At 50.1% G+C, this 20,958-nt stretch overlaps 3 protein-coding genes and 1 long non-coding RNA gene across 4 annotated transcripts; 1 reads left to right on the top strand and 3 right to left on the bottom strand.

Annotated features, from left to right (window-relative positions):
- Positions 1-1,934: 1,934 nt before the first annotated feature.
- On the bottom strand, positions 1,935-3,507 carry LOC142839493 (uncharacterized). Its single transcript, XR_012908765.1, has 3 exons — positions 3,409-3,507; positions 2,858-2,910; positions 1,935-2,046 (listed from the first exon to the last, which is right to left on the bottom strand). It is a non-coding gene; the product is annotated as an uncharacterized LOC142839493 (long non-coding RNA).
- Positions 3,508-3,601: 94 nt separating this feature from the next.
- Abhd1 (abhydrolase domain containing 1) lies at positions 3,602-8,693 on the top strand. Its single transcript, XM_075955635.1, has 9 exons — positions 3,602-3,797; positions 6,406-6,566; positions 6,871-7,053; positions 7,191-7,236; positions 7,414-7,526; positions 7,632-7,805; positions 7,945-7,993; positions 8,084-8,249; positions 8,355-8,693. Exons 1-9 carry the CDS (start codon positions 3,684-3,686, stop codon positions 8,564-8,566), a joined length of 1,218 nt encoding a protein of 405 aa, XP_075811750.1. The 5' UTR covers positions 3,602-3,683; the 3' UTR covers positions 8,567-8,693.
- On the bottom strand, positions 8,585-12,569 carry Preb (prolactin regulatory element binding). Its single transcript, XM_075955634.1, has 9 exons — positions 12,242-12,569; positions 11,496-11,685; positions 10,988-11,208; positions 10,585-10,665; positions 10,344-10,471; positions 9,985-10,158; positions 9,789-9,861; positions 9,455-9,614; positions 8,585-9,276 (listed from the first exon to the last, which is right to left on the bottom strand). Exons 1-9 carry the CDS (start codon positions 12,374-12,376, stop codon positions 9,182-9,184), a joined length of 1,257 nt encoding a protein of 418 aa, XP_075811749.1. The 5' UTR covers positions 12,377-12,569; the 3' UTR covers positions 8,585-9,181.
- A 1,325-nt stretch (positions 12,570-13,894) lies between these two features.
- On the bottom strand, positions 13,895-15,464 carry Prr30 (proline rich 30). The gene is given in 2 exon segments (XM_075955636.1): positions 13,895-14,354; positions 14,357-15,464. Coding segments are annotated over 2 exon segments (1,182 nt in total). The 5' UTR covers positions 15,281-15,464; the 3' UTR covers positions 13,895-14,096.
- Between the last annotated feature and the right edge of the window lie 5,494 nt (positions 15,465-20,958).

The raw sequence follows: 20,958 nt of genomic DNA on the forward strand, positions 1-20,958 counted from the left end.
TAATTACGCTCTGCCACATGGTGATACCTTTTTTCAAATTCATCTTGCATTCTTCCAAGTCTCCTTGTGACTTCCCAGACTCCACCCTTCTTCCCAGCATCCTCTGTGTCTAGGTGTCTAGTCTATACCTCCTGCCTAGCTACCAGCCAGTCAGCTCTTTTATTAACCAATCAGAAGATGCTTTGGCAAAGACACAGCTTCACAGTGTACAAAAAGATTATTCCATAACAGTCAAGGGTTTGGCTGTGTTATCCAAATGCTCAACTGTTGAAGCTGTAACCACCAGAGCTTCCGGATTTTATCATATTTGGAAATAATATAATGGCAGATGTGATTAGCTTAGATGAAGTCATACTGGAGTATATATATTCCGTATGACTGGTGTTCATAGCTAAAAAGGAAATTTGAACACGTAACATACAGGAATAATGCTGCCATGGGCTGAAGTGTCTCCCAAAATTAACGTCTCGAGACTTACCCTTTGTTGTGGTGCTAAGTGGTGGGGACTTTTTAAAAAATTTTTTTAAATTAAAATTTATTGAGCTCCACATTTTTCTCTGCTCCCCTCAATGCCTCTCCCCTACCCCTTCAGCCATCCTCTAAGGTCCCCATGGACCCAATTTACTCAGGAGAGCTTGTCTTTTTCTACTTTCTACTTCCCATGTAGATTAGATCCATGTAAGTCTCTCTTAGTGTCCTCATTGTTGTCTAGGTTCTCTGGGATTGTGGTTTGTAGGCTGGCTTTCTTTGATTCATGTTTAAAAACCATCTATGAGTGAGTACATGTGATAATTGTCTTTCTGTGTCTGGGTTACCTCACTCAAAATAATGTTTTCTAGCTCCATCCATTTTCCTGCAAATTTCAAGATATCGTTATTTGTTTCTGCTGTGTAGTACTCCATTGTGTAAATGCACCACATTTTCCTTATCCATTCTTCAGTCGAGGGGTGTTTAGGTTGTTTCCAGGTTCTGGCTGTGACAAACAAAGCTGCTATGAACATAAGGTGGGGACTTTTGAAACATGATTAAGTCCAAAGGTAGATTAATGGCATTGTGGGAGAAGCTGCAGTGTTTATGCCTTTTGCTGTCTTGTCTTCCTGTTGTCGCCACCATGCTAGGACACATGAATGGCATCATTTATGAAGAACAGGTCATGACCAGACACTAAACCCTGTTAGCATCCGATCTTGGACTTGTCACACTCCAAAACTGTGAGCAACATATTTTTATTGCTTATAAATAGTCCAGCATAGGCCTGGAGAGGTTACTGCTTCATGGTTAAGACAGCATAGTGTGTTCTTGCAGAGGACGCAGGCTTGGTTCCCAGCACCCATGCCAAGTGGCTCACGAATCTCTGAAATTCCAGCTCGAATGCCCTCCTTTAACATCTTTGGGAACCTGTGCTCACCCCCCCCCACACACACACAAACACACATGGACAAACACAAAGTAAAAAAATAAATCTTTAAAAAGTTTCCAGTCTGTAGTATTTTGTTATGGGATCGCCGTGAGAAGATAAACACAGAGCAGACTGCCCATGGACTGAAGCTTACCAACCAGTCCTCAGGAGCGGTGGGAGACGCCCACACAGATCCCCACGGAACCCACCCTGATGACATCTTGATCTTGTGTTCAGACTGGGGGCATACATTTCTGCTAGAACATTCATTTTGCAGTGCTTTTTAAAATCAACTCAAACAATGAACCCATCATCTAAATGCTGATGAGACGAGCATGGTGGTTTACCCTTGAAACCCAGGGTTTAGGCAGAGACAGGAGAATCGCTTCACGTTCAATCAAGGTCAGCAGTTCCTGAGCCAGTCAGGGATACACAGTGAGACCCTGTCTCAAAAGCAAAATAAAAAAGACAAAAAGCCACCCCACTCCAACTAAATGGAAATGACTCCAAGATCTCTAACTGTAGCTTACAAGGGCCCAGTCCTCAGGAAGTCAACATCCTACTGATTTGTACCTGGGTCTGGGTTTGGTGGCTGGTGCTGGCACTGAAGGGGTCGATGCTTTTTAAAGAAAATGGTCTTCAGTTACCTTGGAGACAAAAGACAAGACGAGTCATGCTCAGTCCCAAGGGGGAAGCACCAATGTCCTTGGAGCAAAGGGCAGGCACAATCCAGTTTTTTTCTGAGGGAAGACAGGCAGAGGCAGGGCTAGGATTAACCAGTTCCAATAATTGGAGAGGCCTCTGGAGCACACAGGCTGTCCTTAGCTGCTTGGGGGAATGGGCTCTGGGTTTCAGGGGAGAGCTCCATAACCTGAGCTTGGCTTCTGAGTAATGGATGGATGCAGGTAGGAAGGCAGAGTCTAAGAAAATAGAACATACTCCTGCATTCTAACCCAACGCACGTGAATGCATTGTCTTCCTCTTCTATTCTTTTCCACCCTGGGGATAGACACGCCTGTATCTGAGAACCATCCTCAGCTCCACCACGCTAGAATCCTGCCAACTCTGCCTTCTGTGCTGACGATCCTCATTCTTCTTCCTGCCCAGGTCCCAGTGTGGGCACCTATTTTCTGTGCTCCAGTGCCCCGAGGGCTCTTAACAGCACCCAGGTGGCCCGTTTGCTTCTTCTGTCTTTATCCCCCTCCTTCTCTAAGTAACCTGAGGGTTTCATCTAAAACACATCTCTCTGACCACTCTCAGTTCCTGAGTCCTTTGATGGGTTTCCTCTGCCCTCAGGAAGCTCTCAATACCTGGTCCCTTGATCACCCACGCGCTCAGCTACACTTTTCTTTTGGCTCCAGAGTTTTACTTCTGGAGCTAACACTCTTGCCTCCCACTCTGGGAAACCCTTACCCATTTTCCTGCCTTTCCCCATTGAAGTTTGGGCATCGTTCTTACCTGCTCCCACACAGTGGCGGGGAGTACTTCTTTTTCTAGTACCGTTTCCTGTCCTAAGAATTCAACATTTAAATCTCACAGAGAGATTTTGCATTACATACATTGATATATCCACGCTTTGGCTCTTCCCTAGACTGGGAGTGGTACAAGTCGCGAATGATTCCAGTGGGAAGCCAAGGTTCTACAGCAGCACCCCCTATTCAAACAGGGACAGGATCCCCGGGTCGTTCATATTCGACGCCTGAAACAGAGTTGATGAGCGAATCATCTGTTGCACCCTTCCTATTGGCGGGTATCGTAAGAGACAACGTAGAGACACTCGACCAAGGGAGTAGAATATCACCACTGAGCGGCTGAAACCTGAGTCTGTAACAATTTGTTGGGCAGTGCTCGTGCCCAGTGTGTGAGGGTCACGGTGAATGGCTGCGCTCTGTGAGTGAGCAGAATATTCTCACAGGACTGGCTGCGGAACCTTCCCAGGCTGCCTAATTCAGCTTTCACCCTCCAGGGAAGGCACGCACCAAGATGGCAGCTGCGGGGGCGCTGCTTACCCTGGGGCTCCAGTGCTTTTCACCAGGAAGGAGGAAGGGAGGGATGTGGGCGACCGGGTCAGGTCCGCTAGGGTTTGTGAGGTTCGCCTGACAGCCAAACACCGCCCCTCGCCTGAGTACTGGTGACGGGCGGGGCCGATGGAGGGTGGGACCTGCAGAGGTCGGCCAATGGCGTGCAAGAGGCGGGTCCACGGCAACCGCAAGCGGAAGAGTCAAAGTTCAGGAGCTAGAGCCCGCAGGGAGCTTGGGAATTGCAATACCCCTTCTTAACCAAGATGCTGAGTACCTCCCTGAGCCCGCAGAACGCCACCTGGTCAGACACCGTCTCTCTGCTCTTGGCTCTTGGCATTCCTCTCTACTTGGGCTACTACTGGGCATGTGTGCCCCAGGTGGGTGAGGGCTGAGCTCTGGCCGCTGCGCGTGGGGTTCTAGAATGTATGGGGGTAGTCTTCAGCCTGGGCTCCAGCCCTTTTTGAAAGCTTGGATAGTTGGCTCTCCTGCGCCCAGTGAATTTTGCTATTATGAACAGAGAGCCGGTTCTGCTCTTTAGATTCTCGGAATCTTCCCTGCTAGCTGGGTCTTTTAGGCACAGAAAGGGCGCACCCCCTGTACTGTTGACTGATAAAGGTGGGGGTGGAAGGTAGAGTGTCATAGATCTGTGCTTTCTGCTTTCCTTTTTTAGGTGGCCTAACGTGCAGATTATGTTTGCTAGCTGCACAGAATAATGGAACGAATGCCTGTGTGGTTCTGGCACCAGTCCATCAGTTTGGCAAGGCCTCCTTTCCTTTGAGGACTGGCTGAGGTTTCTGCCAAGCTTAGGACAACTGGATAATTCTACCCCTACACACTTAGCCCTGTTTTAAGTTCTAGACACTTTGTGTATACCATGCTGAGGAAGTCTTAGCAGGTTGTTTTTGATCAATTTGGATATTTCCTCAACTGAAATGTAGATAAAATGTATAATCTACATATCCGGGAAAGCTAACATTTTTGATCTCATTAAAATCTATCGAGGTAAATGAGTTTAACAAGAAACCTATCGATTCAACATCTTTAAATTAGTCCTGGCTCATGGGAAGGTTAAGACAGGAAGATCACTTGAACCCAAGAGTTTTGAGCCATCCTGGGCAACACAGCAAGGTCCTGTGCCCATACGGTGAGGCCAAGGGGCCTGTCTCAGAGAACAGAGAACTGTTGCGGCCACTGGCAAATGGAAGTAATGTAAATCAGAAGTAAAGAGGTGTTCCGGTGGTTAAGGGCACCTGGGTTCAGTTCCTGACACCTACACAGCACTTCTAGCTCACAATGGTCTATAACCCTCTCTGGCTTCCAGGGGCACCAGGCATATAGGTGATGCACAAATATTCATGTAGGCAAACACTCACACATGTTAAATAAATCTAAAATATAAATGGTAAAAAATAAAAATGTTTAAAAATCACATGATTATTCATTAGCACAATACTGGGGATGCAATGGAGCATTTAACAATTTTACCTACAATTTATTATTGTTGCTCTCATACCTATTAATTCTGCTTTCCCCTTGTTTGCTCTTCCTTGGGGCAGACCAATTAACCTATGAGAGTCATGATTTCTTATCAAATAAGGTTGTGATTAATCTGCATTATAGCAGTGACTTCATGGTTGCTATTCCAGGGTTAAGGACCAGGGTCCAAGTCACAGTATCAATTGGGCCTCTTCAGAGTATCATTTCCTTAGTCCTCTTGAGTAGCAGGACTGTGGATAAACAGGATCTGATTAAGTTACTTAGAAAAGCCACTTATGGTTAAAAAAAAAAAATTACTTCCTCAATACTGGAGATTGAATGTAGAGCCTACCACTGAGCTGCTACACCTCAACCCTTCAATTCCAGTCTGTAGAGTCCCCCAATTTTGTTCGGCATACTCTTCTTAAGTCCGTAAGGCTAGGCCCTCCTTCTCATTTACTTCGTGGCTATGCAGAACCAAGCAGAGGCTGAGTCAGGGCTTCGTGCCCATTGACCTCATTTATCCCTATTATTCCATCTCTGTTCCCTTTCCCCTAGTTGGCATGAAAAAAGGAAATATTTGTTCACATTATGGATGCTTCCTCCTATACAGCACAGCCTAAGAACTGGGGCTCCACAAGACAGTATGAGGTACTCTTGTAAAAGCAGCCCTTCAGCACTGAGCACACACATTAGAGAAAGGCAGAAAGAATGTAGACAAGGGTGTGCTAAAAACACTGGGGCCCAGGAAGAGCCAGACTGACCAGAGGAAGCTTCGGGAGATGCATCTGGACAATTCAATGGTAATGCAAAAGGTCACAGATTGCACGGCGTTGACATTTCTTTGCCTGGTCGAGAATCCCAACCAGCAGAGCATGCTGACACAAGCCCAGCACAGAGACAGGAGGATTATGATGAGTTCAAGGCCAGTGTGGGTATAGTACAACTTTGTCTCAAACCAGCCACCCTGGGCTAGAGCTGTCTCAGCCCTGAAGAGCATGTACTGCCCCTGCGGATCAGTTTGTGTCTAGCATCCATGTTGTGGTACTCAACTGCCTGTAACTCCAGCTCTTCTGAACCCCACAGGCAAGATCTGCACCTGTGTACATTACCCACAAACAGAGGCACATCATTAAAATAAAATCAAAACATAAAAAAAAGGCCCAGACTCCAACTAACCAACCAGAGGACCACAGCCCTTATTGTAGGGGATCACCTGAGCAGTTTATATTATCTGCTCTCCCACAAGTGAACTTGAGGTGACAGGCGGAGTGAGGAAGTCAGTACCCCTTCTGGGTCAGTGCTGGAGGTGACCCTTTATGACTGGGGTTCTTTGGCACTAGATGACTGTATTATTGATGGTGACCTGGCCATTCTAGTCTGAATTATGCTGTACCCTTCACTATGGCAAAGCCATGTCCTTAAGGCTGGACTCTGGGGAAGAAATCACTCATTCTCCCTTGTCTGGGACAAGAGAAAAATGAAGCCAACTGTGTTGTGTGATTACAGAGGCCTCGTCTGGTGGCTGGGCCTCAGTTTCTGGCCTTCCTGGAACAACACTGTCCAGTCACTGTGGAGACTTTCTACCCCACATTGTGGTGTTTTGAGGGACGGCTACAAACCATCTTTCGAGTCCTCCTGCAGTCTCAGCCTAAAGTCTCTTACCAGAGGTAAGGACAGTCAGAACACAGAGCTGCCAGTTTTAGGGCTATCGGTCCACCTCTTTAAATGAAGGCAATCTTTGCCCTAGAGTGTGGTGTGAACTGGGCAAACAGAAAGGCTCTTTACTTGGCACCTACACAAGCGTAATAGTTCATCTATCCATTTTATATGGGCAGCCTTATTGTTTTATATAAAGCATGCCTTCAAATAATACCCATGACAACCTGCAGAGTTTGTGGGTGAGCCAGAGGGTAGACTTTGGAGTCCAATTCCTGATAGTATCGTTGTATACCCATCTCTCTTGAATCCCAGTGAAGTCCTCAAGACCGCCGATGGAGGCCAATTCCTTCTAGACTGGGCTGAGCAGCCTAAGAACAGTCACTACCCAGACCCCACCACCCAGCCCATAGTATTGCTGCTTCCAGGCATCAGTGGCAGTAGCCAGGAGCCATACATCTTACACCTAGTTGACCAAGCTTTGAAAGATGGCTACAGGTAAGGATGGGGTAGAGCTTGGGAAGGGGAAGTGGATCTGACCCTGATACAGTACTTTTGGCAGGGGCCTTTCTGCAGACAACCACAAGGGAGGGTCTTCTTGGGAGGGCTTGGCTCACCTACCTGTGTTGCCCCAGGGCTGTTGTATTTAATAACCGTGGCTGCAGAGGGGAAGAGCTGCTGGTGAGTACTCTCCTTCTTGTGGTGGCCCTGCACCTGCTCCCTTTAGAGATCACTGGCCCTAAGGCTTTGCCTACTTACCGTCCCCCCTACCCTTCGGCACTACCTCCTGAGTCCTCCCATTTGGCTGCCTTCTGGCAAGAGCCGCTCTCCCTAGCCGACGCCCCACTCTGCCCCCAGACTCACAGGGCTTACTGTGCCAGCCACACTGAAGACCTAGAAACAGCTGTGAAGCACATAAAGCGCCGCTACTCGCAAGCTCCGCTGCTGGCTGTGGGCATCTCCTTTGGAGGGTAATAGTTGACTGGATTTACTCCAGATCTTCTGTCTTTTCCTTTTCTTCTGCTCCAGTTAACTCACACCAACACTTTCCATGGCCTTTTCGTCCAATTTTACAGGATACTGGTGCTGAACTACCTGGCACGGACCAAGAAGGCTGGAGGCCTGTCAGCAGGACTGACAATATCTGCGTGCTGGGACTCCTTTCAAACTGTTGACTCTCTGGAGACCCCTCTCAACTCACTGCTCTTCAACCGGCCCCTCACTGCTGGACTCTGCCGGCTCATCGCCAGGTAGGACAGCAGACACACCCGGCTCTGCTAGTGCCTGGGTCAGTTCCACGTGGGGTCTTCTTGGTGAGGTAAGAAAACAGAAGCTGGGAGCTCTGAGAGGGGCAGGAGTCCAGACAAACCCTCATGTATTCTTTTCCAGAAACAGAAAGACAATTAGAAAGGTGCTGGATGTAGACTTTGCCATAAAGGTATTTTTCAACCATCCCTTACCCAGGGTCGGTCTCCTGTTGTCTCCTGTTTTCTAATATCATAGCCTATTCCATACCTCCACCATACAGGCCCGCACAATCCGCCAGCTGGATGAGCGTTACACGTCTGTGGCTTTTGGGTATAAAGATTGTGCAGCCTATTACCAAGCCTCAAGCCCAAGAACCAAGGTAGATGCCATTCATACCCCTGTTCTTTGCCTCAACGCAGCAGACGATCCCTTCTCCCCAGCCCATGGTGAGTGGCTTCAACATTGCGGACCTGATCCCAAGGCTAGTAAGCCACACATGTGGGTTCTCACTGCCGGGCAGCTTCCTGACCTCTTCTTTCACTCCCTCCCAGCCTTCCCTCTGCAGGCTGCTCAGAAGTCTCCCTACGTTGCACTGCTCATCACAGCTCGGGGTGGCCACATTGGCTTCCTGGAAGGGCTGCTTCCCCAGCAGCACTGCTACATGAACCGTGTCCTGCATCAGTATGCCCGAGCCGTCTTCCAGCACTCTGGGGAGCTGCCTGACCTTGGGGCACTCACTCCTTCTGAAGATGGAAAGAGCTGACAAGAGAGCTGTTTGGGGTCTTGGTGCAATCTTTCTTTGTTTATTAAATATCAACTCTTCCTGCCTAATGAGCTGAGGTTCACTTTCCCTTCCCTCAGGCCGGAGTAAACCATCCAGGAGCTTACTGGCCTGGCTGGTTTGCTGCTACCCAACTGAGCCCATAGACCACTGCTACCTGAGTCTTCCTTTGCCTCTTCCTGCCCTAACAGCAAGTGCTAGCCCAGACTTTTTCTCAACAAAAGCCAAGGACCTCGTGTAATGGCTGTAAGGGGAGGAGGAGAAGCAGTTTCTGGAGGAAGGATGGCAATGCCTCCAGGCTCTTGGTCACCATCACATATTTCTAGAGAAGGAAGAGCAACTCTGGAGCCCTGGGAAGCAGAGGGAATGAGGCAGGTAGTGTGCCCTGGGCTTCAGACCACACTGTCCTAAATGGATCCACAGGTGATGAGTACAGGGCTCCCAGGATCCAGAGTGATAATGGGGCCACAGGCAAGCTTTAGCTGAGGGACGAGCAGTACCCATCAGTCTCAGCAGAGGCAGCCTCAGCTGTGGACCGCAACAACTCTGCTCTGGGAGGTGGCAGTGTCCAAGCCCGATTCCCATTGGTCATGGAGGCTAAAGAAAACCTGGAAAGGCACTCTGGAGCAGCAGGATGGTCACAATGATAAGGCCAACACACATCAGGAGCAGAAGCCATACAGGAACACTCCCTGAGGGTGGGACAAGGGAAGAAGTGAGTGGGCAAGGGAGCCTCAGAGCTTAAGGCCAGAACCCTGAACCCCCTGCATTCAAGGAGGGGAAAGGGGTGGACAAAAACAGGGATCAATTTTTGCTATAACTAAAGATGAAGCGGTTATCCCCGATACACACGACAGAACGTTCACTCACGCCGTGAGGGCAGCAGGTGCAGCTGGCAACGACTATCCACAGCCACAGAGAAAAGAGCAGTTTCATGGGATCCAAGGAGCTGTGGACCACAGCCCTTCTCAGGTAGAAAGGTGACATCTGTCACCACAATGCCATGGGCCTCCTTCACATAGTAGAGACGCTGTGGAAGGAGAAGACAAGCGAGGAAAGCCTAATTGGAGGCTCCTTTCTGGGAAACATGTTCCACAGCCCCAGCAGGCTTCCCCTATGAACTGGGCCAGACTCTTTCCTGTACACTCAGGGTAGAGTAAGCCTGTAGCCCTCCCAGAGGGTTGTGCCAACCTCTCCCCATTACCTGGAGAGAGAAAGCTATGTAGATGGCGACAGAGCCAGTGACCGTGCCTAGGCCTAGGAAGGTACCCGATTCACTGTAACATACAACAAAGCATTCGTTGTTCTGAAAGCGTGTGTGACACCCTCTCCCCCGAAAGCGTCCTAGAGAGTGAGTCAGGACTCACTCCCCTTTCCAGCTGAGCAGCAGTCTCTCATACCTGACACTGAGGCAGGAGATGACTTCATGGCCACAGGGCCTGGTCCGGAGCGGCAGGAAGGTGGAACTGTCCCAGGCTGTGAGGTAGCAGGGTGCAGGCTGACGCAGGCGCTTGTGGGGGATCTGTACTGTGAAGAGCCGCAGCCCCCCGGGCTGATCTGGAACCTTCCCAAACCTGGAAGCCGGGCAAAAGGCTTTTTCAGTTGCTGCTAGCCCTCAGGTTTGTGCCTTCCTGTATCCTGGTCACATCTGAAACCACCTCCAACAAGGCTACAGTCATCCCCAGCCCCTCCTGATCTCTTTCTGCTTCACCAATACTGCTGAAGTGTGCCTCGTTTAGCCGCCCTGAGCTCTTCACACCTGCAGGCCTGGTAGCGGTATGGTGTGTTAGAAGAGGTGGTGGATCCATTCTCTTGCCACTGAAGCTGTGCCACTAGCTGATCCTTCTGCCACACGGAGGCCTTGAAGTCCCAGCCCACAGTAACCAACTGGGCAGGAGTAAAGAGTCCAAAGATGGATAGTTAGGACATCTACTTACTAGGCAAGCAGCCTAAGAGCCTCCCCTCTTCTGCACCAGCACCCCACATTCCCACCTCCTTACCTTGCCATCAGGACCGAGAGCCAAATCTCCAATCTCCCCTTCATGTGCTTTGAAATCCAGAACTTTCTCCAGACTAGGTACCTACAGCCAAGCCAGTATCATGGTTCAGACCAGACACAGCGAGAACACTATGACCCCCATCTCTCTTGTCCTAACGGCACTCACAAGTTTCCCAGAGCCGGGCGGTAGTGGCGCACGCCTTTAATCCCAGCACTTGGGAGGCAGAGGCAGGCGGATCTCTGTGAGTTCGAGGCCAGCCTGGTCTACAAGAGCTAGTGCCAGGACAGGCTCCAAAGCTACAGAGAAACCCTGTCTCGAAGAAAAAAAAAACCAAAAAACAAGTTTCCCAGAAAGTGTGTTTGAATCCTCACAGTTCACGTCCTTTAAGCCCCTCGAACCATACCTTCCAGACACGAACATGGCCATCAGTCCCTCCGGTGGCAAGCAAGGTATTATCATGGTTGAAGCGTACCACTTTCTGCAGTGGTTCAGCGCTGAAGTCTGTCTGTACAGCCTCCAAATTCTTCACTCTGAGTTCAACCCCTTCATGTTGAACCTCCCCTCCTGACTTCTTCTCTGCTGAAGCTGCCCGCTTCCTTTGTCGAGGTCCCTGCTCCTTGGAGCCTGCAGCACACACATTTGCCAGGGTCCAGATTTCTTTGGGTTTTTGTTTTGCTTTGTCTTTGTTTTTAAGGCAGGGACTTGCTATGTAGCCCAGGCTAGCCTTAAATATCCTCTTAATAAATATCACTCCTAAGTACTGAGGCTGCACCACAACCTAGCTGAATCCAGGCTTCTGTACTAAGGACCAGTCCTTCTTTACTGACAGGGAGAGAGCGCTACCATGACCCCACATCTAATCTCTCTTCTTTAGAGACCAAGATTAGAAGGATTTTTCCAAAGCTCCTCACCTGACTTCTCCGCTTTATTGCTCTTCACTTGATGGACCTGGAAACGCAGGAGCTGACAGCGGGCATCCTGCCCGGCAGCAAGGATGTCACCAGCCAGTGCCAAGTTCATAGTGGCCCGCGTCTCTGTGTCATGAGAGTGCAGCAAGGAGGCGCTCAGGCACCCATTGATCTGCTCGAGCTGCAGAAAGTGCTGGGAGGGAACCAAGGTGGGCAAAGTTCAGGCGAGCCCGGAAGTCACATCAGTCCTAGTCTTAGCCATTTAATCCTGGTCTTAGTTGTATTCCTTTGCTTCCCACACCTCTAGCTCACGGGTTTTGGGGGTTTTTTTTGGTTTTGCTTTTGAAGCTTTATTTTCTTGCTGGAGCTCCCCAATTCAAACAGCAAACAGGGCTTAGATTACTAGGTCCAATTACAGGAAGAAAGGAATCCAGGCTCGAGCTACTTGAAGGCAGACAAGTCAATGTGCCTTCCTGGAAAAGGCCAGCCTAAGAGCTCCCGCGGCCCTGCGTGGGTGGGCAGCCCAGCTTTCACAGACCCGCACATCTTTCCGTCTGTTTTGGACGACTCAACAGTTCTTCTTAGGTAAAAGCAGCACCCAGGCGTCTACGCCGGGTTTTCCTGCTAGAAGCCGGCAAGGCCTAAAGCAGGGGTACAGTCCACCCCTGCATCCCGACCCCGCCCCCTGGCCACCCCGGAATCGCCCTCGGTCACGGCAAGACCAGTTCCCAGTAGCCTTGCGTTCTCACCACGCCATTCTTTATGCCGGTCTTGGCGGCGCCTCCTCCGCCCGCAGCTATGAGCAGCCCGTTCTTGGGGTCCACCCGGAGCGCGTACAACGGGAACGGGGCCCGGTAGAGCTCCAGACCCCGGCGCCGGCCCATCCCGCAAGCGCGTTCACTGTCAGCCCCGCGGAACCCACGACATGCCGTGCCCCTTCGACTGATGCCGAACTCGGTAACGCCGTCGCCGGGAAGACCGAGGACCCGGCTCAGCAAGGCGGGCTCGCCACCACTCAAACCACCGCAGGTCTCCGATCTGCGCTCGCGCGGCTGTCTGACTGGGGCTCGCAGACGCGCAGTGCGCACGCGCCGCGCTCCGGGCCTCTCTCCGCGCAAGCGCAGTACGCCAATCCGCGTCAGCACTAGCTGGACGCGCTGCCACGGAACCCTGGCTTCGGATCCGGTTCCTAGCCCGGAGTGACGGCGGATCTGCCATCTTTGTGTGGGGCTTGGGGCTGGACGAGATTACTGAAGATCAGTAAACATTAAATTAAAAAGTTACCGAATTGGGACGCTCTCCAATCCACTTCAGTAGAGGTAGGTACACGGACTCTTAGAAGCCGGGACCTTTATCGCTTCGGAGAGGAAGGGATTTCTCCCAGGGCACAGCGAAGGCAGGGACCCCAAAACAAAGCTGGCTTCAAATCATATTCACTGCTTCCTAAATATGAAGAAATCACTCCCCACTTTGACGGCATCCTCCGCAGTTGATTGGGACCTTTCTCACGGCTTGACACCCAGTTCTGGAACAGAGAAGTTACGGGTGGCGGTTGCTCTCTGACAGGTGTTTTCTGTATTCTGTACCTGGTACCTCACCACTGCCAACCCCCCACGCCCACCTTTTGTTTTTTTTTTCTCGAGCCAGGATTTGTCTGTGTAGCCCTTCCTGTCCTGGAACTCACTCTGTAGACTAGCTGGCCTAGAACTCACAAAGATCCCTGTGCCTCTGCCTCCTGAGTGCTGGGATTAAAGGCATGCACCACCACTGTGGGGCTACTGCTACCCCTTTTAAAGTTGTTCTCTCTTCTCTCTTTCTCCCCCTCCTTCCCTCCCTCCTTCCCTCCCCTCCCTCCCTCCCTCTCTCTCTCTCTGGCGTGTGTAGTGTGCCCACAGAAGCCAGAGGAGGGTGTTAGGTCTCCTGGAACTAGGGTTGCAGTTGTGAGCTGCCATATGGGTGCTGAGAATTGAACCTGAACTCGCAGGAGCAGCAGCTAGCGAACCACTCAGCCATCTCTCCAGTCCTGGAGCCTTCTGGTCTGTACATGGGATTTCTTTGTTTGCCTGTGAATGAGTTGTTCGCCATGTCTTTCCCAATGAGGAAAATGGGCTGCTGTGTGTCCACCCAGGCATGCCCTGAGAAATGGGCCCAGTGACGACTTCTTTGATTCCAATTATGTGTCCACAGACTAGAATTAAACCAGAAAAGGGCCTTGCAGAGGTCTCTAAGCAGCTCAGATACTGGGATGTGTGGCACTTTCTGTCCTTGACCTTCCTTTCCCTCCAACCTTGTTGAGAGACCGTATCCTATAGCCCTTGAATCCACCCTGTGGGCACAGTAGGACACAGACACAAGTCTCAGGGTTAGACTTTATTGGATACAGTGAAATGGAAGGATGGCTGAATGGGGCCTTGGGTGCTTCTGGTCTTCAACCAGGGGAGAGCAGATTCCACAAGGGGTTTCCAGGGTTCAGGGCAGAAGAACACACTTGGCCTCCAGCCAGCCAGCTGGAGGTGTTGCTGTGGCTTCCTAAGGTCTGAGAAGTCCTGGTAGGGAGGGTGGGGTTTGGAGAGGGTGTTCCATAGGGTCTCCGCTGCTCTGGAATTAAGGTGGTAACTTTTGGAGACTAGATTCTGAGGACGCCAACCTCTTTGGGGCTGTAGACAATCTGGGCCTTAGGGAGGCAGTGACCCATCTTGGTGCCTGAGCTGGAGGCACGGAACATTGGCTGGATTTTAGTGATTGGAGGCCTGCAAACTTGAGGGGCCCGGCCTGGGAGAGTGTGTCCATAACTTGAGCTTCTGGGGTCTGGGTTGTAGGCGGTTGCCTCAGGACGACCTCTCCTTGAGGACTTGCTTCCTGCCGGTTTTTTTTGGTGGTAGCAAATGCAAGGCTTTGGCCTGGCCCCGAGACATGTGGAGGCTGTAGCCAATACCTACGCGGAGAGGCCCAGACTCCTGGCCCTGAGCACAGGGCAGTAGTTGAGGGAAGGCAAGAAGCCTTGCCCCCATCTTGTACTTGGGGGTGGGGCAAGACCGGGTGCGGGGCTGGAGGCACTGTAGACAAATGGGATACTCCACGACTGGGGCCTGGCCGGGTGTGGATGTGCCGAGCAACATGTGCCGCAGAAGCAGTAGCTGGAGATCTGTTGCAATTCTGCGGAGCCCCACACGGACGACTAGGGTTTGGGCCAGGGCCATTCGGTCCAAGCAAGGGTCCACCTTGCTTGCCTTGCATCCCCCTGCCACCCCAAGGGACCTGGTGTTTTTGGATTGAGGACACTGCCATGTTTGTTTGTTACTGGAAATCCCTCCAGAAGTGGGGCTGGGGCTGGGGGACGTGGCTGGGGAACTATGGATGCCCTGGAGGTGAGGAGGAGACTGGCAAGAGTGAGGAGAGGAATTTTGTACCTGGGAAAGAGAAGAGTGATGGGAAAGAGGAGGGGAGGCGCCCAGCTGGTAGTTGAGGGGAGGGGATGAGTGTTGTGAAGGAAGACAAGGGTAGTTCTGGTGAAAGAAAGTGGGGGAACTCGGGAGGGAGGAAGAGAATGGGAGGGGAACACGGTCAGAATTTGAGTCAGAAGAGAAGTGAGGCCCAGGAGAGTGGGGCTGTGGCGGAGAAGAGAAGGAAAAATAGGCTGGCCTGTGAGATGGCAAAGGTAGGTGGGGAGGAGGGAGAGATGCTAAGTTGGATGGAGGGGAGTCAGCAAACTGTGAGAGGACCTGAGGGGAACACCCTGGGGGTACTGTGTTCTGTAGCAGCACCTGGTCCTCGTTTTGAGGCAACATTGCCTTGAATCCAGGACAAAAAGTGGGCGGGGCCACAAGGCTAATTAGAGACCTTCCTAGTTGGTGACTGCCTTCTGCCACAGCAGTGTGGCCTCTGCCTAGTTTCACTGCAGCTGTCAGCAGCAGGCCAAGGGAACACGAAGCCTCTTCTGCTTGTCTCTCGCGTGTGCTCAGTCCGGAGCCTGCATCTAAGATGGGAAAGGAATGGAGATAATAGGCAGTTTTACCAATGTGGATTCCTTCTGCTGTTTCCAAGACACTTCCTCAAAAAGGGAAGAGAAAGCAGAGTCACAAAACAGTCTCCTCTGCCTCCAGCCTCTGACCCCTACACAGACTCTTACCCTGAATTCCACTCCTAGTGGTGCCTCAAGGCCTCTGTCAGGCAGAGCTCTTCTGTGGTGCAGGGTTTTGAAGCTTTGCCTAAGGGGCGGCATTGCTGCCCCCAGTGGGAGCTGAAGGGCTCATTCCCTGGAAGCGGCTTTCTCTGGATCAAAAGCCTATGTCACAGAGGTCAGATAATGACATCATAGATTCTGTCCCCCCTCTCCTCCCATGCTCCAGATCTCTCTCTCTCTCTCTCTCTCTCTCTCTCTCTCTCTCTCTCTCTCTCCTTCTCCTCTCCTCTCCTCTCTCCTCCTCTCCTCTTCTCCTCTCCTCTCCTCCTCCTCTCCTCCTCTCCTCTCTCTCTAAGACAGGGTTTCTTTGTGAAGCCTTGGCTATCCTAGAACTCGCTCTGTAGACCAGGCTGGCCTTAAACTCACAAAGATCCGTCTGTCTTTGCCTCCCAAGTGCTGGGGTTAAAGGCGTGCACCACCACTGCCTGGCTGGATCTTTCTCTCAGGGACCATGCAAAGGCTGTTTTTGTAAAATTGCCAAGTAGACAGAATTGTTGGAGGCACACCCACAAACCCAGCTCTTCCCCTTCTGCTCTGATCACTTCTCAGGTGGCTGAGCCTTCTAGCTTCCTCCTTGGCTTGCTTCTCGAGGAAAGTAGCTGCATTCCATACCCTTTTATTTTTGGAATATTACTATATGTTTTAATAGCTGTTTTTAAGATTTTGTTTACTTAGATGCATTTCTTTCTGTCTGTGTAAGTATGTATCATATATGTCCACGTGCTCACGAAGGCCTTGGAGTGGGTGTTGGACCCCTGGAGAATTTAGACAGTTATGAGTTGCCTGATAATGGTACTGGGAACTGAATTCCAGTCCTCTGCAAGAGCAGCCAGTGTTCTTAACTGCTAAGCATCTTTTCAGCCCAATAGCTATTTTCTTTTTTATTATTTGTGTTAAATGGTTTGTTTATTTATTTGCTTATTTTATATTTTATGTGCATTGATATTTTGTCTACAGGTATTTCTGTGTGAGGGTGTCAGATTTCCTGGAACTGGAGTTACAGACAGGTGTGAGCTGCCACGTGGGTGCTGGGAATTGAACTTTTGTCCTCTGGAAGAGCAGCCAGTACTCCTGAGACATCTCTCCAGCCCTTGCTTTTATTAATTTAGTCATTGTATGTGCATGGGCACTCACATGACACAGCACATATGTGGCAGTCAAAGGACAAGTTGGGTTCCCTCCTTCCACCATGTAGGTCTTGGGAGTCAAACTCAAGGCATCAAGACTTGCAGCAAATGCATCTAACTGCTGAGCCATCTTGCCTGCCCTGATATTTTTTTATTCTCTCTCTCTCTCTCTCTCTCTCTCTCTCTCTCTCTCTCTCTCTCTCTCTCTCTCTCTCTTTGGTGCCCTGAAGCATTTTCACCCCAAATAATGCACCAGAATAAAATTAAGAATGAATAAGAGGCATGGCTTATGTAAACTTGGGGAAAGGAAGGCTGGGCAGATGGTAAAGTGCTTGTGGTACAAGCACGAAGACCTGCACTGGGATCCCCAGCACCCACAGAAAAGCTGGGCGTGGAGACTCACAGTTCTGCGCCCCCAGCACCAGGGAGCAGAGACAGGTGGATTCTGGAGGCTTACTGGCCAGCCACCCAAGCTGAAACGGTGAACTCCAGGTTTAGTAAGAAACTTAATAAGGTGGATTGCAGTGGAAGCAAACACCCGACACTGACCTCTGCACCCGCACAAGGGCAACACACCAACTCCATACTTCTTCCCCAGACACACGCACACAATGGGGGAAGGGCACTTATAAAAGGGTATGTAGTAGAAATGACAATCTAGTAAAAAACTTCAGTCATATCAGTTTTAAGAAGGAATATAGAGGTTGAGGCCTCATCACCAGGACTGACTTGAATTTTAGCACAAAGACCCACAAAATGCCAGATAAACCTGGCTATTAGGTTACCCTACTATTTGAGTCTTTTTGGAAAGTGTCTATGTCCTAGGGATACGAGGACCAGAATTTGAAGATTGTTCGTATTATAATATTTGCTGTCTTTTGCTAGTCATAATGAGCCCTAGTCAACCACACATGCATCTATGCTACCGTGATATCTCTCGGTAGACCCAGTCACCATAACAATGGGAGCTTGTAGTCAGAAGAACAAACCAGGTGATTAGAAGGATGCAAATTTTAACCCTATTTACTGACCTTGAAGGAGGAGAGAGGAAGTTGATACTGAATTAAGTCACCAGTGTCCAATAGTGTAATCACTGTGCTCATATGATGAACTCTTCATTTAAAATAAAAACCACCCTAAATAATAGGGTTCAGTGACCTTCTGGGTTGGTGATCTCATGGAGGTGCTAGGTGGATGGTGTGCCCAGAGAGGGCAAGGAAGCTCCGCACCCCTCACCCTTCACCCTCTACATTCCCTTGTCCTCGGCATCTCTTCCCCTTGGCTATTCCTGAGTTCCAGCTTTTATGACAACAGAGAAAGGCTAGGAAAGGTGTGAGCCTGCACTCTGTGAGCTGCTCTAGTGATTATCAGACAGAGGAAGTCATGGGAACGTCTGACTCACAGGTGACCCAGGACTCAAAACTATAATCTGTCAATGCTTTGGGGTCTGTCCCTTTGAGCTGTGGGAGCCCATGTGAACATCTCTGAGTGTATAGTGCTAGAATTTCCTTGAATTGTTGAACACCTGGTGGGTGTCTGGAGAATTTGGAGGAGGTGTGACAGAAAATACCCTACGTTTGGCTTCAGAACCATCAGAAGAAGCAGCATTTCTCGCTGTGAGAATGAAGAATGACTAGGGAAACTACAGTTCACACTGACCCCGCTTCTTTTATTTTGTGTTAATTACTGTCAGTAAAATACTGTTAAGCATGCCAGGCGGTGGTGGCACATGCCTTTAATCCCAGCACTTGGGAGGCAGTGGCAGGTGGATCTCTGTGAGTTTGTGGCCAGTCTGGCCTACAAAGTGAGTTCCAGGACTGTTACACAGAGAAACCCTGTCTTGGAAAAAAAAATTGTTGATCAAGTGAAAGGAAGCCCTTGGGCTGTAGAAGGGTTCAGTGGTTAAGAGCACTGACTGACCCGGGTTCAATTTTCAGCACCCACATGGCAGCTCACAACTGTCTGTAATTCCAGTTCCAGGGGACCTGATATCCATGGCAAATCACCAATGCACATAAAATAAATACAAGAAAAGAGAAGTCCTCTAAGCCTTTGTCATCCAGGTTGTAATGCAGTTGTTTTGGTTTGCTGGTTGTTTCCTGTTGTAGATATTATCTGCCACATACTCTTCCCACCCAAATTCCTCCAGCTCCAGGCTTAAGAACACCATGTTCTATTTCTTTTAAACATTCTACTCTGAAACCTACAAATAGCGAGGAGGATGGGTGAACAAGCTAATTGTAGCTAGCCAAGAGAGTTTGACCCTGTCGCCTTTCCTTCCCTTTTATATCTTGTTTTTATGTGTGAGAGGGAGAGTGAGGCACTCATGGGATGCGGCGTGTGTGTGTGTGTGTGTGTGTGTGTGTGTGTGTGTGTGTGTGTGTGTGTTCAAAGGACAGCTGTCAGGAGTGGGTAACCACTTCCACCCCTTCCCCTCACAAAGCTGTGAATTTGTTTCTGAGCCCAATCAGCTTACTCCTGTAAAGCAGATAAACACCAACGCAGGTTCTTCTTTTGTTTTTGTTTGTTTTTGTTTTTCGAGACAGGGTTTCTCTGTGTAACAGTCCTGGAACTCACTTTGTAGACTAGATTGGCCCGAACTCAGAGATCCGCCTACCTCTGCCTCCCAAGTGTTGGGATTAAAGGTGTGCGCCACCACCGCCTGGCAGAAGAAGACCTTTTTAACCTAGCCCTTAAGAACAAAGGTTAAGAGAAAGAGAGGCACTCAGGAGAAAGCCACAGCCAAGAGCGTGTGGACATCTCCAAGAGAAATCACCTTAAAGTCTTTGTCGTTGTTTGTACCAGATCAAGCTGGCCTTGAACTCCTAAGGTGGCTGAAGCTGGCCTTGAACTTTAGATCCTCCAGCCCCCTGTTCTGACAGCTGAGGTTACAGGAATACACCACAGCTCCCCATCTGTGATGTGCTGGAGACCAATCCCAGGGCTCCACGTGTTTTAGGCAAGCATCCTACCCACTAAGCTATGTCCCGATCTCGGCATTCTTCCTTGTGTAAGGACAGAACCCCATGACCTAACCAGCACCCACACATACTACCGTGTAATACTGTTGTGCTGGAGATTAAGGTTCATAAACTTTGGGGGATGAATTCAGTCCACGGTGGTGGTGGGGTCTGAACTGTCCCATTTCAGCATTAGAAATGTGCACTTGGCCATCCCAATCAAACAACCCATCGATGAGAATAGAATATCCAAATTGTACCAGACACAGAGGGCAACGTGTCTGACAGGTTTTGTCTTCACCTTCTCAGAGAGTCAGTCCCATGCAGACGGGACAGCGCGACAGCCTCTTACAGTTCAGAGAACTATCATGGGGGCTCGTCACACCCAGCTGAAGCGGAACCCAGAAGTAAACTTGCTTTTACTCCCTGGAAGCTACAGTGGAAGCCACGAAGCCCAGCGTTCAGGAGCTGGACCAGTACCAACCTGGTAGAAGCATGTTTGAGGCGTGGGGAGTAGCCTCTCATCCCATGTTCTTGCCTGGCTGCTGCCGGTATGAAACCACCTGGGAGCGTCATGACAGAGTCTTCCCTGCTGTGTCCATCTCCTGGAGAGCAGGCTGAAGGACAGGACTGAGACCAAGTTGTCACAGAGAACATTCTCCAAGAGCCTGCCCCATGGCTGCTGCTACCTCGGCAGAGAGAACCAAGCCCAGCATGGCCTGAGCTACCTACCCCCTTAGAGGATGTTCAACATGTAAAGCCCTTCAAGACCAGCTCTCCAAGAGTCCTGGTGCCTTCTCTGCTGGCTGCGGGAACATTTGTACAAAATATTGGGGTGCTAGAAATGGCTCCTGCTCTTGCTAGCATGGGACCCACAACTCTGTCCATTGGTTCCACCCTGCTCTTAGTCCCTGCATCTTTGTAGATGCTGTATCCCTGTATTCTTTTCTTTGACTTTCCATCCTTCCTTGCTCTTTGTTTCTTTTTCTTCTCCTCCTCCTTCTTTTTTGTGGGGAAGAAACTCCTAGGCTGTCCTGAAACACACTGTATAGACCACGTTAGCACCAAAATTGAGGCAATCTTCTGCTTGCTCTTTCGGTTTGCCTGCCTTCCTTCTTTCATTTCTTCAAACAGAGCCTCACACTCTATAGCCCAGGCTGGCCTAAAGTTGAGGTGATCCTGTCTTAGCCTCCCAA

The sequence above is a fragment of the Microtus pennsylvanicus genome, chromosome 21 (genome assembly GCF_037038515.1).
Source record: "Microtus pennsylvanicus isolate mMicPen1 chromosome 21, mMicPen1.hap1, whole genome shotgun sequence".
Lineage (NCBI taxonomy): Eukaryota > Metazoa > Chordata > Mammalia > Rodentia > Cricetidae > Microtus > Microtus pennsylvanicus.

Coding starts and splice junctions, on each gene's coding strand:
- Abhd1 (XM_075955635.1), top strand. CDS start 3,684: ATGCTGAGTACCTCCCTGAGCCCGCAGAACGCCACCTGGTCAGACACC. Junction 7,527..7,631: donor GTGGGCATCTCCTTTGGAGG/GTAATAGTTGAC, acceptor CCAATTTTACAG/GATACTGGTGCTGAACTACC. Junction 8,250..8,354: donor TCCCTTCTCCCCAGCCCATG/GTGAGTGGCTTC, acceptor ACTCCCTCCCAG/CCTTCCCTCTGCAGGCTGCT.
- Preb (XM_075955634.1), bottom strand. CDS start 12,376: ATGGGCCGGCGCCGGGGTCTGGAGCTCTACCGGGCCCCGTTCCCGTTG. Junction 10,666..10,987: donor GCCATGTTCGTGTCTGGAAG/GTATGGTTCGAG, acceptor GCTTGGCTGTAG/GTACCTAGTCTGGAGAAAGT. Junction 9,277..9,454: donor GCACCTGCTGCCCTCACGGC/GTGAGTGAACGT, acceptor TCCCACCCTCAG/GGAGTGTTCCTGTATGGCTT.